Source organism: Bos grunniens, chromosome 4, assembly GCF_055505025.1.
Source record: "Bos grunniens cultivar Pamir isolate PY7600 chromosome 4, Bosgru_T2T1.0, whole genome shotgun sequence".
In the NCBI taxonomy this organism is placed as follows: domain Eukaryota; kingdom Metazoa; phylum Chordata; class Mammalia; order Artiodactyla; family Bovidae; genus Bos; species Bos grunniens.
This window is the reverse complement of record NC_141168.1, coordinates 3,401,203-3,419,497: the sequence shown is the minus strand read 5'-3', so window position 1 is coordinate 3,419,497 and position 18,295 is coordinate 3,401,203. Positions and strand designations below refer to the sequence as shown.

The 18,295-nt window shown below is 55.7% G+C and overlaps 1 protein-coding gene and 1 long non-coding RNA gene across 12 annotated transcripts in view; one reads left to right on the top strand and one right to left on the bottom strand.

Annotated features, from left to right (window-relative positions):
* DPP6 (dipeptidyl peptidase like 6) overlaps positions 1 to 18,295 on the top strand; it is an 801,122-nt gene that overhangs the window by 695,303 nt on the left and 87,524 nt on the right. For all 6 annotated transcript variants that reach the window (XM_086394726.1, XM_086394729.1, XM_086394730.1 and 3 more), the window contains 2 exons: positions 9,582 to 9,736; positions 11,192 to 11,289. In XM_086394726.1, the coding sequence (XP_086250852.1) occupies positions 9,582 to 9,736; positions 11,192 to 11,289 (253 nt within the window). The remainder of the gene's footprint in view (positions 1 to 9,581; positions 9,737 to 11,191; positions 11,290 to 18,295) is intronic.
* On the bottom strand, positions 13,464 to 17,584 carry LOC147373401 (uncharacterized). Of its 6 annotated transcripts, none has more exons than XR_015161867.1 (4): positions 17,454 to 17,584; positions 15,042 to 15,132; positions 14,672 to 14,741; positions 13,464 to 13,908 (listed from the first exon to the last, which is right to left on the bottom strand). It is a non-coding gene; the product is annotated as an uncharacterized LOC147373401 (long non-coding RNA). The 6 variants fall into 6 exon arrangements; XR_015161866.1 differs by lacking the exon at positions 17,454 to 17,584 and adding an exon at positions 16,737 to 16,872; XR_015161863.1 differs by lacking the exon at positions 17,454 to 17,584 and adding an exon at positions 16,611 to 16,741.

Genomic DNA, 18,295 nt, shown 5'->3' with positions numbered 1-18,295 from the left:
ATATTTAATAATTCAATGCAGTTGGGTATAGAAACTGTTCTGAGTGCTGTTTATAATTCACAGTTAATTAACCTTCCTCTTCGAAAAGAAGTACAAAAACTTGAGACCTAATTTCTTGATACACATTGTTTTTGATATCCATTATTTTTAAAATGTGTTTCCACTGATATTAAGAAATAATTATGCAGACTATCTCAGACTGATTAAGGTGACTGTTGCTCTGTTAGAATTGTCTTTGAAAATATGTATTATAATGAGCTTTTGTGCAGTGCATCCTACAAGAAAACATTCCTGTCATCTAATTTTAAAGCTAAAGCCAGTATATAGAAGAAATGTTACATATAATTTGAAGGCAATAATTTTGCTTTGCGATGAAAAATTCTAACTTTCAGAAGAGGACACCATCGAGTCAGCACTTTTAAGAAACCCTTCATAAATACAAACAGTTTTGGTTGTAGTGCTTGGTAGTTAAGTCACTGTCTCATTAAAATTCCAATTTCAGAATCTCAATCATTTTTAACTTCCTTGTGAATATTATTAACAAGATGATCAGCTTCAGCAAAATATCAGGAAGAAAAATAAAACCATCTAAGAGCATTAAAAATCATTGTAGAGTTGGGTGATAACATTCTACCTCCAGTCACTATTATAGATTATTAAGTTAATATCAAAGAGTATTATGGCAAAACATTCTCTTTTAAATGGAACAGTTTTAGGAGCTGAATTTAAAACCATTTTTGGTCATCGCCTGGGCACAGATGGCAGACTGTCTGCAGGGCTGCCTGCCTGCCTGGCAGGTGCAGTGGCACGGGGTGGGGGGAGGTCTGAGATCTGCATGAAGCCCCCACTGGCCCAGCTCATTCATCTCACCTTCAGAGGCTCAGACAAGTGTCTGAAATCTCGACTCTTTGTGACCCCATGGACTATAGCCCCCCAGGCTCCTCTGTCTGTAGGATTCTCCAGGCAGGAATACTGGAGTGGGTTCCCATTTCCTCCTTCAGGGGATCTTCCTGACCCAGAGATTGAACTCTTATCTCTTGCATCTCCAGCATTGGCAGGCAGGTTCTTTACCACTGGCGCCACCTGGGAAGCCCGATCAGTGGCTCAGACCCCATCCAGAACCACAGGTGGGGGAGAGATGGAGCTGAAGGAGATGGAAAGCTGGCAGAGACGACGTCAGCTCGTCTCTCAGCGCTTCCCACAGACATGCTCTTCTCAGGGCCTCACTCTGTGATGTGGGCCGGTTATCTACACTTTTATCCTTTTAATTTCCTTAAGAGAAAGGTAAAGATAGGAACACCTACTCAAAGCGGTTGTTTGGAGGAGTAAATGAACACTTACTGAAACACACACATACATGCACACGTGTACATGTACACACATGCATATATGTATGCGCGCACATGCATACACACGCGCATGCACACATGCATACATACACAATGCACACACATACATGCACATGCATGCACGTGTGCACACACGTGTGCAGATATACACACATGCACACACGCATGAACGTCTGGCCTGTACGTTTTGATGGGAAAAAGGAAAGAAGGATGATTGACCCAGACGGGGGGTTAAGGGTCACAGTGAAGTGCTTTCTGCATCTGGGCTGCCAGACAAGGTAACCTCCACTTTCCTCTCCATTTTGCCTGGATCAGCCCTGCCTTCCTAGCTTACTATCCTCACTGGGGTCTTGTTAATTACAAAAAAGAGAGAAGTAGGAGGACTTGCATGCGGGTGGTCTGAGGGTTGTTCTGTGGCAGGCAGGGTCAGCTCTGCAGGTGCTTTACAAAATGAGCACTGGAGAAGCAGCCACCCTCCTTGCCCTGTGCATCTGGTGTGTCTGCTGAGCTTGCTGTTCCTGACAGGGCAGAGACAATCCGCCAGGACCTCTGGGAAGCCTGAGCCATTTGCTTTTTCTCTCCTCCAGTTACCAGGAGCCACAGCAAGGGTGTTCAACAGTGAGGGTTCCCCGATGGCTTAGTGGCTCTGTCCCGAGGTGCCCAGGCTTGCCAGGCACGAGGCCGCACCGCAGTGGCCCATGCTTGGCAGCCACATCAGTCCGGTCCAAGCTCATCTTCCCTCTGAACCGCTTCTGCTCCCTCAGTGGGTCCCTGACTGCAGCGGCCCAGGCTGACACGTGTTCCGTGATCATAATAGATGCTGTGGCAGACTTGCCAGTGCATTTATGTATAAGAACTAACATCACTCTCACAACAACCCACGAGGTAGAGACGGATTTTGCAGACGAGAAAACTGAGGCAGGGACTTCCCCGTGGTCACACGGTCAGCGAGTGGCCCTAGAGAGGCTGGCTCGGGGGTCCCTCCTCCTTAGCATCTCACGTCTGTAGGGCGGGATGTGTGCTGTGCACACCATTCCCTCCAAGTCCCTCTCCAGGACGCCTTCTAGGGTGGGCAGGGTGGCTCTCCCGTCCCCATCTCTGCCCGGGGGTCAGCCCCGTGTGATAACTGACTCCGCACGCCTGCTGTGCTGAGAACATCAGAGCAGAGGAGAACGAGGTCTGGCACCTTGGGCAGCCCCATCCTATGCACCCATCTGTGTTCCCTCCAAGGCTTGGAGGCAGCCTTTCCCCTCCCCGACCCCAAAAAACTGGGAAGGGAACCGCCAGCCGGGATGCCCCTGGTGTCAGCAGAAGGCTCTGCCCGGTTCCCACGGGCTCCCCCTTCTCTCCCACACCCCCGCCCTCCACACCCAAAGACAGTGCCCAGCTGACACTGGACTGACAGGCTTGGGGTCTTGAATGATATTTTTTGGTAGCACGGAGTCCTCATTGCTGCTGTGCGAGCTCCTCTCTAGTTGCAGTGCTCCGGCTTCTCGTGTTGCAGACCACAGACTCTGGGGCACGTGGACTTCAGTAGTTGCGGCTCACAGGCTCCAGAACGTGGGCTCAGTCGTTTCAGTACATGAGTCAGTTGCTCTGTTGGAATGTGGGGTCTTCCTGGACCAGGAGTCAGACCCACGTCCCCGCATTGGCGTGCAGATTCTTAACCACTGGACCACCAGGGAAGTCCCTTGAATGATATTTAAATGCAAGCCGAGATCCTGCGGTGAGAACCCCCCTTCCCTTGGCAGCCTGCCCCAAGGCTGAGGGAGACCAGACGCTTGTGTTCAGGGCACATTTTTCCTGGTCCCTGGTCGGGTTTCCCCTCTTGTGTGAGATCCTCAAGGCAGAAGCCAACCTCCCAAGCCTCTTCTGCCCCCAGAGCGTGCACCCCAGCGCCTGAGTAGCTGTTGCTCAGGGTGGTCTCCGGGGGAAGGTCCTGGGCACACAGCCGGGAACGTCGACCTCGAACAAGGGCCCATGACCGCACTCACTGACGCCAGCGCATTGGGGGCTGCAGAGCTCACCAGAGGCCGTGGGTCGTTCCAAGGCCGCCTCCAGGACCTTGCGGGTGGGTCAGGGGGAAGGTCAGGAGATGCTCAGAGAGGCCGCGAGCCCAGAAGGAAGGGCCTAAACACGTGTCCTCCCCGGGCACCTGCCGCGCTCTGCGCCTCCTGCCACCTCCCGAGTGTACCCGCTGCTGCCAGGCTGGTCCAAGCTCACCGTTTTCCAGCAGATGCGGCCTCGGCAACCCTCTGCTCATGGCTGGCGGGTGCTTTGCCAGAAACTCAGGAAACAGGGTGGTGTTGGCTCTGCTGGTGGACATCCTGGAACCTGCTCAAAGGAAGCTGGTCCACATCTAAGCCAGGGCGTGGGAACAGGCTGTGGTGCAACGTCAGAACGTCTGCAAACCCATGCCCACGACTCGTCACACATGGACCAAACTGTGTCAATGTCCACCTAAATGTCAGTGCAGTCTGTGCAGATGCTGTCGTGATGAACACACACAAATTATTTTAGAAGTCGTGTTAGCCGCTCAGTCGTGAGGCCGTCAGGAGGAGTAAGTGAGCTGTTACCTGGAAAGCGCTGAGCAGTGTCTACTGCATGTTAAATATTTGTTCGACCAAAAGATGTCCCTGAATCTGACCGGGGTTCAGCAAGGGTCCCAGGCAGAGCGGGTCCCCAGCATGTTGGGTGGAAGTTGAGGCAGCCAACTTGATCCAGGCCTAGTGGAGGCTGAAACATTGCAGGTCAGGGCCTGGGGACGCAGCCGGGCAGACAGCATCGTGTGTGTGTGTGTGTGTGAGCATGTGTGAGCACCAGTGAGGGGGGCGCTGGGTCCAGCCCAGCTTGTTCTTAGGGCTGAGGCCAGAGCGCAGCCCCCTCCTGGTCCGGTCTGGCTTGGAAGGTCCCCCCGCTGAGTTTCAGGGCAGAATTCGGCTGACTCTCTCCTACATCATCCGCCCAGTGAGGAGCTGGCTCTCTGGGGGTCATGACCCAGCATAGTCATGACCTTGTGCAGATTCCTGCAGCTGCCGTAACAGAAGACAACAGCGCGGCTTTAAACTGCAGGGATTTATTGTTCCAGCTCTAGGCGCTGCAAGTCTGAAGCCGAGGTGTCTCTTCCAGCTTCTAAAGGGGCATCCTTGCTGATCCTCCGCCTGTAGACGCATCATTCCAGGCTCTGCCTTTGCCCCCAGAGGGCGCCGGCCTGCTCTGACTCTCTGTCTCTTTACTTGTCCTTGGGAGGTGCCAGTCGTGTTGGATTGGGGCCCCCACCCTCCTCCAGAGTGACCCCGTCTTAATATGCATCTTACTTACATCTGCAGTGACCCTGTTTCTGAACAAGGTCACCTTGACAGGTACCAGGGGTCAGGATGTCATTATTTTTAGGGGACAGTTTCACCCACAACACACCTTTAAGTGGAACCTACTATTCTGTTCAAGATGGCATGCTCCCCGCAAATAATTTGGAAGCCTATTTCTTATGTACTGATGGACCTGTCAACTAAAAAAGTGCACAGCCTAAAAGACGCCTGGGTTGTGCTCAGTCCTGAGTCGTGCCTAACCCTCTGCCATGCCATGAACTATAGCCCACCAGGCTCCTCTGTCCATGGCATGTCCCAGGCCAGAGTACTGGAGTGGGTTTCCTCCTCCAGGGGATCTTCCCAAACCACGGATCAAACCCGCGTCTCCTGCATTGGCAGGCAGGTTCTTTCCCGCTGCACCACCAGCTGTCTCATTCAGGGACCTTACTGAGGACGACAGCCTGGGAGACAGCCTCTCAGTGGCTCCGAGGGACTGTTCCAAGGAGGGAAGGAAGAAGCCAGGATATGTAGGAGTTTTTGCTGGAAAATAATGTAATCAAGCGTCAGAAGAGTACTGTTCATCGCCAAGACCAGACCTCTCAAGATGGTGACCGTTGCATTTCTCCCTGTGTGGACGATGAGGGAGTCTGGGCTCACTAAAGTCATTCCCAGACAGCGTCATCACTGCCTAGGGCCAGCATCCTGTCCTCCTCCACCCTGGACTCCCTCGGCCCTGCTGCTGGCTTCACAGCTGCAGCATCCTCTGTTTATTGCCATGGCGGGTGACATTGTTTGCCACAGACTACAGACATGCATCTCCAGAATGCAGGGCCTGTTTGATCAGATGTCATGTATCAACTAGCCTGTGAGTTTGTGCAGAAAAGGGATTTGTGCCCTTCCCCCATCCCACTAAACCGTGACTATTCTGCCGGGAGTGGGACCCAGGTATCTGTAACAAAAGCACACGCTATTCCCACATGCTTCCCTGAGCACCTCCTTAAGGGACTGTTGTTGCTGTTCAGTCGTTCAGTCATATCCGACTCTTTGCGACCCCATGGACTGCAGCAGCCCGGGCTTCTCTGTCCCTCACCAACTCCTGGAGCTGCTCAAACTCATGTCCATTGAGTCACTGATGCCATCCAACCATCTCATGCTCTGTCGTCCCCTTCTCCTTTTGCCTTCAACGTCCTTCCCTCCATCTTTCCCAGCATCAGAGTCTTTTCCAGTGAGTCAGATCTTTGCATCAGGTAACCATAGGGTTGGAGCTTCAGCATCAGTCCTTCCCATGAATATTCAGGACTGATTTCCTTTAGGATTGACTGGTCCGAGAGACTCTGAAGAATCTTCTCCAGCATCACAGTTCGAAAGCACACCCAGCAAGAATTATGCAATGACCGTGGTGGCCTCTCCTTGTCCTCCATCTGAAAAACAATCTGGAAAACTGGAGAATTCCTCGTCTTGGAGGGACCGGCCTTTATCACCTTGAGCCCTAAAGGGACTCTGTCCTCTTGGACCTGCCCATATTTGTGCAACCTGAGTGACAATATTCGCTTCTTTAAGATGTGGTGACAAGACCTAGGGGAGTGGGCCCAGATGAAGCTGTGAGCTGAAGCTGCATGGATGGAAATTTCTTCCTCTTCAAGTGAATGTCCAGAGATGCATCCTTCTTGCTTGATTCCAAGAAGGTCCTGGAACAGGTCAGGGCAGTGAAGGAAAACTGTACCCTCTCGTTCTCACAAGTTATCTGTACTTCAGAAGGCAGTTCCTCCTGTTGTTCCAAGGCAAGGGCTCATGCAAGTAATTTAGTTGATGAACTAGTTTTTTTCCCTGCAAAACTCTGCCCATACACTACTTTTGGTTCATGGCATTTAAACCAACTGCATCATTAAGCTAGAAGCCTGAAGAAAACATTTGCAGAATGGGGACGTTCATAATGAACGGGGAAATGTCACGGTTTCATCTGCCTGGTCCTTTTCCCCGTAGTTCATTATACTTAATTATCTCTTTAAGAAGCAACTAACTCACAGGAAAATAAAAACACCCAGGAACGATGTGTTTAAGAGCGTTTGGAGAGAATAAACCGAAGCTGCCCTTTGTGTATGGCCTGCCTTTGGCATGGAGGCATTTCTCTTTCGTTAGCGATCGTCTCGCTGTGGGATGTTGAGTATTTGCCAACATAGACAGCAGGCCCTTGTCACTCCTGAGGACTCTGGTTTCCAAGCCGCCCTCTGACCAGCACATCTCTCCTCTGAAGCCTGTGGTCCTCTGCATCGTGTGCTCTGAGCAGTGCATTGAGCTCAGTGACGGACTCGGCATCTGCTAATGGATGGGGCAGGAATAGTGCTTCTCAGCCCAGCCTGGGGGCTCCTTTCTCCCCGATCTGGCTCTCGTCCTCGCACGTGGGACCCCCTGCCCTGTGCTGGCCAGACCACAGCAGCAGTGTTTCCTTCGTGTCTGAAGGCAAGTTCTGGAAACGAGGTGGACACATGACGGACGGGTGAGAAGCTAGCAGTGTGCCCTCCCACGCTCCGTGCCCCTCACCAAGCCCCGGGCCCGTCTGGGGGTGAAGGGGGCCGGACCCCGCAGGATGCTGATTCTGTCCCTTCCCTCACAGGGAGTCGCTTGGGGTCAGAGAAGCCGCAGACGAGTTGCGTGTCTGCAGGTCTGTGCTGCCAGTCTGCTCCTGGGTGACGCTTCTATCTAGGCACCTTACTGGCACCCGCCACTGTTCCGCTGGTAATTTCTGGAGGAACAGGCTGTGAGCACTGCGGTCAGGCTCGAGCCCCTGATTTCAGGTGGATGATGCTTGCCTGTCGCCACCCCCTGCCCCATGCATTCTGCTTGCTCCCGCTGACTCCCCTGTACTCCCTTGTCCCTCCCTGACGTGCTCACCTCCCCAGCCCCCAGCACAGGTGTGGTGGGGCAGGGTCTCCCACAAACCACTGCAAGTGGTGCCTGTTTTCCCCAGCAGCCCGTCTGCTGGAGTCCATCACACCGGCCAGACAAGTCAGGTGGTTCTGCAGAGAGTCATCTCTGCGTCACCTCCTCCCAAACCCACACCTGAAAGTCACTTTGCTGGCTGCTGAAGACACTGGAAAATTACAAGCCCTGGAGAGCTCGCTGGCTGCATTTTTTTTTTTTTTGCCTCAGCAGACCTTTGGGTGTTTTATCGGCTCTGGCAATGCTTCTGAGTCATTTCTTGGGGTGCCGCAAGGGCAGAGTGCTGGCAGGGTCGGGGTGTTAGAGGCAGCCGCTGTGCCCCTCGGCTGACAGTGGGGAGCTCATTCGGGGCCCCCCGTGGATGGCAGGACGGGGGCAGAGCTCAGGACCGGGGCCCCTTAGGCATCCTTCACGGACCCGCCGTACCGCAGGCCTGGGGTGCGTCTGGTGATGGGACTCAGGCGTGCTGGGCACTTCATGGGAGACAAGATGCTGCTGTCTGGCGCTGCTCCTGAGTCACAGGGGTTGGGGTCTCTGCAGGCTGCTGGAGACCAGGAGGGAAGCCCCCGGGGTTGGGGGTCGGGGGCACAGGAAGAGTTATTTCAGGGAGGCCGGCGCTTCATGAAGCGAGTCCCTTCTAGCTCTGCTGTGGCAGGTCCAGCAGGACGTTTCGGTTCCTCCCACTGAGCCCACAGGCTGGTGGAGCCCACAATGGAGGGACGGACTGCCCATCGGCCAGCCCCCCAGGGGGAGCAGGAGCTGCAGGGCCCCTAAACGGGGCTGCGGGACGCCCTTGTGGTCCCTGCAGCAGGGCCCTGACCCCCTAGCCCACCCCGTCTCCGTCCTGCAGCCGGCGGGTCCCCCGCCCCGCACCGCGCCATGGGCTCCCCTGTGGCCCTGCCTCCAGCGCCACCTCCCTCGCCCTTATTCTCACTCTAGCCATCCCCCGGAGTCTGAGTCCCTCATTCTGCTTCCTCTGTGTGACTTCAGCTGTTCGACTACCTTTCTGTCCCTTCGGGCTCTCAGAGCCTGTTTGTGGTCTACCCCGAATAATGACTGGGGAATGGGACTCATGTTGGGGGGTTGTAGAGCTGTGCTGACCATTATTTTAAAAACGAATCCAGGGGAATTCATTAATAAAACACACACACGGTGTCCAAGGAGGACCCCAGCCTCAGAGCTGTTTAGCCCCGAGGTGCTTCTCCAACCCCAGCGCTCTGATGAGTGGCCCCTGGGAGGTGCCCTCTCTCGGCTTGTTCAGAAGGCAAGGTGGGATCATGCTTTCCGGAACAGACGTCAGATCCTATGGGACTCCTCCCCAGTGAGCTCACTAGTTAACCCAGACTCCGTGACGGGGAGGAGCTGGGGAGCTCCCAGTGGAGGCTGGGCCCATCGCTGTTTCCATCTCGGTCTCCCTGAAGAGGGGGCCATTCTGGGTCTCTGCCTCAGGGAATGTGATCGCCTCCTTCCGTCAGGGTGAGGGGCCCGCTGGGCTCTGAGCATCGCCTCCCACACGGCCGTGTGCCTGGGGCCTCAGTGTGGGCCTGAGCCCTCGGCGTCCCCTGCTCATTGATTTCCTGGGATTCAAGCTCCAAACAGTTATGTCCTCACTTGGTCCTGCCAGGGGCTCCCTGCTTGAGACGAATGGATCTCCTCTCGTTTTGGTTTTCTGATCCCCTTCAAGTAATAACTCACACACAGCAATAGTAAGTCAACTCAGAAAGGACCTCATAGGCTCATCATGCTCAAATTGTGCAAAAAAAGGAGAGTGGTTTTTGGATGGTTCGCCTCTGCTCGGTCGGGCCTTGATTGACTGGGTTTGCTGTGCTGGGGTTCGGTGGTCAGCCCAGGTATGTCCAGAATGACTGTGCACCCGGGCACGGGGAGGCCTCCTCAGAGGCTGTGAGGAGGCATTTGTCCCCGGGGGGCTCCCGGGTGCCCTCCCCCGTGCCTTCACACGTCTCTGCTTTGTCTGTTTCCTTAGAGGAGATCCTGAAGACCCACATCGCCCACTGGTGGTCTCCGGACGGTACACGGCTCGCCTACGCCACCATCAACGACTCACGCGTGCCGGTCATGGAGCTGCCCACCTACACCGGCTCCATCTACCCCACCGCGAAGCCCTACCACTACCCCAAGGTAGGCAGGAAGCCACGCCAGGACAGCCTCTGCATACGTTCATCGGCTCCCCACCCCCTCGTGGAGCCGTGGCTCTCCCCCGTGCTGCGAGCAAGGCAGTAAACAGAGGCGGGATTAATTATGTCCCATTATATTGCATTAAATTCCCATCTTTGCGGAGCTGAATCTGTCAGCAGGTTTACTTTTTTTTAAATGACGGAACTACCGTTAGTCATTTGTCCAAGCTTCAATCCCAACCGATATACATCACCTCCCTTGTGACTCCGTGGTGACAGAAACTCACACTGCTCACGCTGGGGCACTCTGTCCTCTAGCTCCTTTTGCAGGTTCTGAGGGGTCAGAGGGTCCCCTTGGCTCTGGGCTGCTCTGCGCCTGGCCGTGTGCTGCCCTGTACTGTTTCGAATTGCTCCCCAGACCCGTGTGTTGCCACAAAAAGCCAGCAGAACAGCAAGGATGCAGGTGGATGGCAGGGCTGAGGGCGGGGAGGCACAGATGGCCACACCTGGCTTTGTTAGTAAACCGCATCATGCCAGTGTGGGGGCAGGGCCTGCCGCCCACTCAGCTGGAGAGAGGCCGGGGCCCCGCCTGCCCCTCCGGTGACAGGGTCCCCGGATTCCCCCCGGGGCTGCCCCAGAAGGACCCGTCCAGCCTCTGCCGACCAGCCCTGGCCCCGGCTCCCCAGCCACCGGAGGGCTCTAGGAGCTGATACCTCCTGCTGTCCAGAGATACAGGACCCTCGGCCTGCAGTTTGCAGCGAGGGGCAATGGTGCCCAAGCAAGGGGCCCAGGGTCCCAGGCCAGAGGAAGGAAGCACCAGGTATATCAGTCAGCTCGGGCTCCGTAACAAGCACCACAGACCGTGCTGCTTAAACAGCGGACGTGTGTGTCTCACGGTTCAGGAGGCTGGGAGCCAGACATTGCCTAGAAAGGGAACAGTTTCCCTGCTGAACCCTTTCATGGGAGTCCCCCCAACCTCGGAGTGATGGGATGACCTGAAACCTAGAAAACTGCAACCAACTGACTTTACCGTGAGCTCTGGGACAGGTCTGTGATTGGAATTATGACACCCCATGTGGCTCGGGACTGGAGTTTCCTGTTTTAGTAGAAAGTCGGCATGTTCTGACCAACAGAACTCAGATTGGAGCCACAAACTGCTGACCCGTCTGAGCCCTGCCCTGTGTGGGTCTGCCTTCCCCCTCACCCTGACACCCCGTCTGCAGGGGCGGAGGAGCCAGAGTCAGACCAGCAGCCTAGTCTTCTGCCCTGCCGGCCAGCGCTCGTGCAGGGAGGGGACAGAGGAGAGTGGCCTCTCCCCGTCCCCACCCCATCTACTGACACTCCCCCTGAAGGGCTTCGTCCTCCCCACACTGAGCCTCTCGTGTCTCCCAGCAGACTCAGCACCCAGGCCGGTCCAGGTGGGAGGTGGCCCTCACACCTCTATCCCCTTTCCTCCCAGGCCGGCTGTGAAAACCCCAGCATCTCCCTGCACGTCATTGGCCTGAACGGACCCACGCATGACCTGGAGATGACGCCGCCCGATGACCCGAGGATGAGGTTTGCATCCTTCGTTCAATTACGCGACGACAATAACCGTGAGATCCATGTCTGCTTATGTGGTCTCTGTGGGCTCAGACTGCCAATTTAAACATCCAAGGAAAAGGCACATTTTGTACCATTTTCCTGGCTGCTTTATGGCTTGGTGTTCTGAGAGAGGAACACCTGTCAAAGCCGCTGTGATGTCTTACCTCACGTCAGGCTCAGATCCTGCCCCCCAGAGGCTGGGCTTCAGGGGGGCAGAGGGGATGGTCAACCACACGTGTCCAGTGGGGGCACCTGGCCTGCACGTGGAGGACTTTGGGGTTCACCCTTCAGATGAACAGATGCACCTTTCCAAGACGTCCAGGTAATTGGACCTACTGTGCATGGGACCCCATTTTCAGAGCCTCACTTTAGAGCAGGGGTCCCCAGCCCCCAGGCCACAGAGCCATCCTGTTCCTGTTAGGAACCGGGATGCACCACGGGAGGTGAGTGGCGGGTGATTGGAAGAACCTCTGTCTACGCTTACAGCCACACACCATCACAGCACCACCCGAGCTCTGCCTCCCCAGTGAACTCAGTAAATGCAATGCCCTTGAATCATTCCAAAACCATCCCTGCACTCCGTCCATGGAAAACCTGTCTACTGCGACACTGGCCCTGGTGCCAAAAAAGGTCAGGGAGCGCCGCATTGGAGCATGGCTGCCCTTTACCAGGCCTGGGGACCAAGCGGGAAGTCATGCTCCAGTGAAGCCAAAGCTCCCAGGTGGCATAACAACCATGCAATTGGTGGGACATATTGACAACGGCATCCATCCTATTGTTAGTAACGACTGGCTCAGGTGGATTTTATATTCCAATCAAGAAAGCTGAGTAGAGTCTGACTGAAGGGGTCTGGATTTCAGTTTCATCTTGTCCCAGAGTCCAAGTGGCCTGGGGACTGGTTATAGTTCCAGAGTTTACTAATAGCGATGTTAAACCCCACTCTGTTGAGAGTATTGATGGGAGACCCAGAAAGGGAAGGGGACTGGGCTGGCCCCAGCTTCTACTCACTCATCGATGCTGCAGGCCTGTCCACAGGCCCAGTTAAGCCGAGAATGATCCATCCGGAGGCTCAGCAAATACCCAGCCCACATTTTGCCATAATGGTAGCCTGGGTCCTCCCTATTCACTTACAGAATTCTGCATTACTAGTAGCCCCTGGCAGCTTCCAGAAGGGCGGGTGCAGTGGCCTCAGCCACTCTGGCTCCTGCGCAGGCCCAGCTCAGGGCTGGACACACGGACGCTTGGAGCTGCTGGTCCGTAACGATGTGGGCGTCTCCCGTGGAGGCTTCATTGCTGTCCCTGGTAGAACCCATCTGCCCACGGCCACTGCAGGACACACTGAGGTTCTTTCGGCTCTCCCATCTCTAGGCGTGTGTAAAATCACTGGTCCTCAGGAGGACAGACCCAGCCCAGGGCTCCCCTCTGCCTGTCCCTCCCAGCTGTCTGTCCGTCCCAGCCCTGGAGTGGCCACCCTACTCGTGCAGCGGGTCCCAAGGCCTCAGTCTCGGACGGCCCCTCCTGGGAGATCGGGCCCTCAGTGTGTCCCAGAGTGAAATCAACCTGGGCGATGCTATTCTTGACAGGACCCACTCCAGTATTCTTGCCTGGAGAAGCCTCTGGACAGAGGAGCCTGGCGGGCTACAGTCCATGGGGTCGCAGAGAGTCGGGCACGACTGAAGCGGCTTAGCGTGCGCGCATGCATTCTTGCCGGGATAGGAGAAACACTGCAATCATTGCTTCGTCTTCTCTCCCGAGATCCGTGTGCTTTGCTGTCTTCCTGCAGTGCCATCCCTGTCAGGCCGCCTGGGGCCTGGTCCACCACTCTCTCTGAATTAATATGGAAAGTCACCTGGAAAATTTAAGCCATCTGTTTGAGTTAATTGAAAATCTCGTTTAGTCCATTTGGTGATGCTGTTTCCGCAGGCTTGATTAGCTTCAAGGACAGTGAAAAATTAGCCTCCATCAGGGCTGCCGGGATGCGGGCCTCGGGGCCTCTGCTCTGCAGCTTCCCGAGCTCAACGCGGCGATGCTTTCCTAGCGCCCTGTAACCTGCGGTGTGTTCATGTCGTGCTTTCTCGTCTCCTTCCCCATCACAGTCTTGGGATTTTTCAAAGTGAGCGCGGATCTGTCAGAAATCACGCAGTAAATGTGAGCAGCCGTTTAGCAAGCATTTATTATTTGCGTCCATTAGGCTGAGAATTTAGCGTGAATGAAATATGGAGGTTATTATGCAGAGGAGGGATTGGCCTTGAAGGAAGCATTAGAAGCAAGTGAGGACTGCAGGCGTGAGAGGGGCTGTGTGAGAGCAGGGCCTGGATGAGGCGCCCCCTGCCGCCCCCCGCCAGGTCTGAGGCTTTCTCTTCCCGGCATTCAGCGCCTGGGGACCCTTTGCGGTGGGGGCTGCCTTCTGCATCACAGAGACTTCAGGCATATCCCCGCCCCTCCCCACTGGATGCCAGCATGACCATCGAAGATGCCCCAGGACAAGACTGAGAACCACTGGTTCCGAGTGAAGGTTCACATGCTGCCGCCCGGGTCCAGATCCCGGTTCCGTGCTCCAGGGCGAGTTCCTGCCTCGTTCCGGTTCCTCATCTGCAAGACAGGGATGCACGTTAAGAATCGAGGGTTCATTCCTGTGGGTGTCATGAGGACCAGAGAGAGCACACAGCACAGGCGGCTCTCCCGTCTCGTGCCGGAGTCCTGCCTGCTGGCCACTGGCCCTCCGCCCTGCCCTCAGAACTTCAGGGCCATTTCTGACTGCCGGTCCAACATCTCCCCTTCAACTGGTCAGGTTGTGATTCTCAGAGAAGGTAAATGAGCAGGTGTCAGAGGTTTTATTTAACTCACTAATTAACCAGTGGGGCATTAGAACCAGTCCAGAGACAGTTGAGAAGCTCGGTGTGTGTGGACAGTCTGACAAGAAATATAAGGTCAAGCTTGAGGGTTACAGATCCCCCAGGGCCCTGACTGTAACCTTGGGGCTCTCTGACCCACCAGACAGAAATCCATGTGAGATGTCCACCCCAGCAGGGCTGCCCGGGCCATCACAAGGCAAGCCGGGCACTGCACAGGAAGATACTCAGCGGCCTCACTTGCTCTTTGCAGGTCTCAGATAAATCCTCTATCTATCTCTAAATGATATCCTAAACTGGGCTTTCCTGGGGGCCCAGAAGTGAAGAATCTATCTGCCAATGAAGGAGATGCAGATTCGATCCCTGGGTCAGGAAGATCCCCTGGAGGAGGGCATGGCAACCCACTCCAGTATTCTTGCCTGGAGAATCCCCATGGACAGAGGAGCCTGGTGGGGTACAGTCCAGGGGGTCACAAAGAGTCAGACACGACTGAAATGACTAACCATGCATACACGTGTGAAGCTGAAGCTCCAGTTCTGGGCTGGGCCCGGCACGTGGTGTGAGCTGGGTTTGCTGAATGGGCAAATTAAGTTTAAAATTAGCCGGTAAAGTCCTGTTTCAATAGGATCCTTGTAGATACGGATTTCTTTGGTTGTCCTGGAAGCAAAACTTGACAGATACTTGGCCCTTGCTGACGTTCTGCCTTCTCAGTACAGGACGCTGTAGAGACCACCATTTACCCGTCCTGGGCTTGCAGCTGGGACCCTCACAGCAAGACAGATTAACAAGAGGGAAGCACAGTTTATTCACACGTGCCCTGCACACAGCGTGGGAAAACATCTCAACCCGAAGCCGCTCAAAGCATCGACTCACAGTGCAGCTTTTACAGCATCGTCCACCAGGAGCAGTAAACTCGTAGAGTTACCAGGACCAGGAAGCAGGTTCAGGGTTCCCAGGGCAGCAGCTGCAGGTGGTACATAAACCAGAGGGCCCCGTGGGGAAGATGCGCCCTCAGGCTCCCCGGTGCATCTCTGGGCCAGTGAGAGTCTGCCTCTGGGAAGAGGAAACTATTTCCTGCCTTGAGGCAGAAGCAGGGGGGCTTTGCTGAGTTTGCTCCCTCCTAATTGCCTTCAGCTCAAAATAATTGTCAAAAAGGCATATTTTGGGGTGACCTAGTCTGGTTTCTTTCAACACTAGAGGCACTAAATCTAAAGAAGGTAAAAGGAAGACACTTACTTTGTGGAGGGATGGAAAAAGGAAGGAAACCTACGTAATGCCCTCAACAATCTAGGCAAGGATAGTCAGAAGTTAAGTACCGCAAGATAGGCATCAGTTCTGTTCAGAATTTTGCTACAAGACTGAGAAATCAGGGGAGGAAGAGGGGTGGAAACAGGCAGGATTTGGCCACTTGGGGACACAAAAGAGATCATCTGGACCAGGAGGAACGTGCAGGGTGGCTCCTGGGTCGGGTGTGGCCCAGTCTGGTTGCGTGTTAGTTCCACACTTGTCCTTCCCTCTGCCCTTCTCTCAGGAGCCAGGGTGTATGTCTCACAGATGTGGCTGGGTCCCCTGGGGCCTCACACAGCCCGGCCATGAGTGCCCCTCTGCTGTTCCACAGAGGCAGGGCCGAGAACCCAGAGGTTACGGACAGGGTCTGCAGCTTCCCTGGTGGTGCTAGTGGTAAAGAATCCGCCTGCCCATGCAGGAGACGCGGGTTCCATCCCTGGGTTGGGGATCCCCTGGAGAAGGAAATGGTACCCACTGCAGGATTCTTGTCTGGAGGATCCCATGGGCAGAGGAGCCTGGCGGGCTGCAGCCCATGGGGTCACAAAGAGTCGACAGCTGACTCCACACAAAGCCTGAAATGTGCCCTGGGACTCAAGCCAGGCAGGACCACCCGTCCCTCCACGCAGCCTCCACAGGGAGATGCGGAGAGCCCAGAAAGGCCAGGGGCCACTTCCTGCAGACGGGTCAGGGCCCTTCAAGGGGAGGAAGCAAACGTTTCCCATGTCAGCTGTCTCCCCTTCATCCCACGCACTCCCCACCCTCTGCTGTGGCTCCTCAGCCAGCCCCACTCCCCTGCAGGGTTCTGGGGGGGCTGACTTCTGGGCTCCCCAGTCCTTGCCCTGGCAAAACCTACTGCCTTCCGCATGTGCCAGGCACTCTGGTGGGCCCATGACGGCCCCTCCATCAGGTGACGGGGTCCAGGCGCCACGGCAGCTCCAATTCAGTAGCCGCGTGCAGGGTGGCGGCCAGGGGAACAGGTGATGAGTGCCGCGGAGGGCGAGGTAGCCCTGCGCTCACAGCCAGAGCAGAGCCAGGACCTCCATGGGAAAGGGTTCCCCACAGAGAACCGGGAATGGGGGTGGGCACGGGGCCCAGGGATGGGGCGCGCCCTTGTTACTCAGGGCACAGTGATCCCCCCCTCTCCAGGAAGTGCACCTGTGGCAGGGCCCGCGGTTTCTGCAATTTCACAGGGAAGCCTGGCTGCGCTGATGAAGCAAGCGCAGCTGCCTTTTGCTGGTTTCCTTGCGGGTCCGTTGAGCTGGGTGTTGAATGAAGACGTACCAGAGCCCCGACAGGGTCATTTTGAACTGGCGTCGGACTGCGCTGGTGTGTGTGTGTTTTTGTCTCCTCCTGCAAACACTCCGTCAGATGCCATCCAGCCGGTGGCCAGGGTGCCCGTCCTGCGTCTGGTGGCCGCGGGGCTGATCACAGAGCCTGAGAAGGGAGGCTAATGCCCGGTGCCCGACGGTCCTGGGCCAGGCGGGCTCTCCCCGCCCCCCACCTCTCGCTTCTGTTGTTTCTCCTCCGTTTATTCACCTTACGGTCCAGCACCAAGACCTAGATGTGCCTGGCGCGGGGCTAGCCATCGTCGGTCAAGTGCAGGAGCTCTCGTTTACCTGTTCTTGTCCGTTTCACTCTCTGCCCCCTGCCCGGCCCCACCCCTTAGGCCTTTAAAACGCCGAAAATGTGCTGTGAGCAGCCTCTCCCCCGTCGACGCTGGTTAAACGTACGGCGGTGTGCGTGCTTGCCTTACGTACATGGCGCTGAGATATGGATACAGACGCGCAGGTGCAGACGTGTGTTGCCTGCGTGGGCTCCTGCCGCCTCTTTTTCCTCTCGGGACTCTGTAAAGACCTAGCACACGGGTGTGTGTGCGGCTCACTGCTTCCAGCTGTGCACGTTCCCGGAGGCTGGCACTCTCAGGGCACCCCCGCCCCTCACCTGCTGCCTCCAGGCTCCTCCTGCACCCTCTCCACCCGTGATGCACCCCCTTCCAACCTCGAGAGGAAATGCCGCGTCCTTCTGCCGGGTCAGTAAGAAGTGTGGGCTCCCTGGGAGACTGGCACACTGGATCCAGAGCAAGCCTTTATAAGGATCAGAGGTCATCAGAGCAACGGAAACATCACAGAAAAACAGGGCCTTTGTTCCTGAGGACCTGAGCACCACCCCCATCAACAGTTAACCGCCACCTCCTCCCTGGTGGCTCAGCTGGTAAAGAATCCGCCTGCAATGCGGGAGACCTGGGTTCGATCCCTGGGTTGGGAAGATCTCCTGGAGAAGGGAAAGGCCACCCACTCCAGTATTCTGGCCTGGAGAATTCCAGGGACTGCATCCTCCATGGGGTCCCAAAGAGTGGGACAGGACTGAGCGACTTTCACTTTCACTTTTCTTTCTATTTTCACCCCCACCCCCACCATCAACACCCCCAGCAGGACCTCTGCCTCTGCCTCATCATCACCACCTCGATCTCCTCCACCAACACCTGCACTTTCACCACCGACATCACCACCACCTGACTTGCCGATTGTTGCTTTTTACTTAGGGGTAGAAGCGAGGCTCCAACACAAGATTCCTGACACCTGACCGCCGCGCGTGTCCTTGTTCCAGAGCTCTCGCATCTGCCGTGTTCCACTTGGTGCCTGCCCTCTCAGGTGGCCCACACAGGACCATTTCTGTAACTCTCCCCTTCCTGGTTTTTTCCAGTGGGGGTGTGGCCTGGGTTTGGGGGGTTTTAAACCTCCTCAGGTGATTCGGAAGTGTGAGCAAGGCAGGAAGGCCCTTCTTGAGACCTGGAAAGGAAGGTCCGTGTCATTTTCTTTATTTTTTTTAGTAATTTCGTT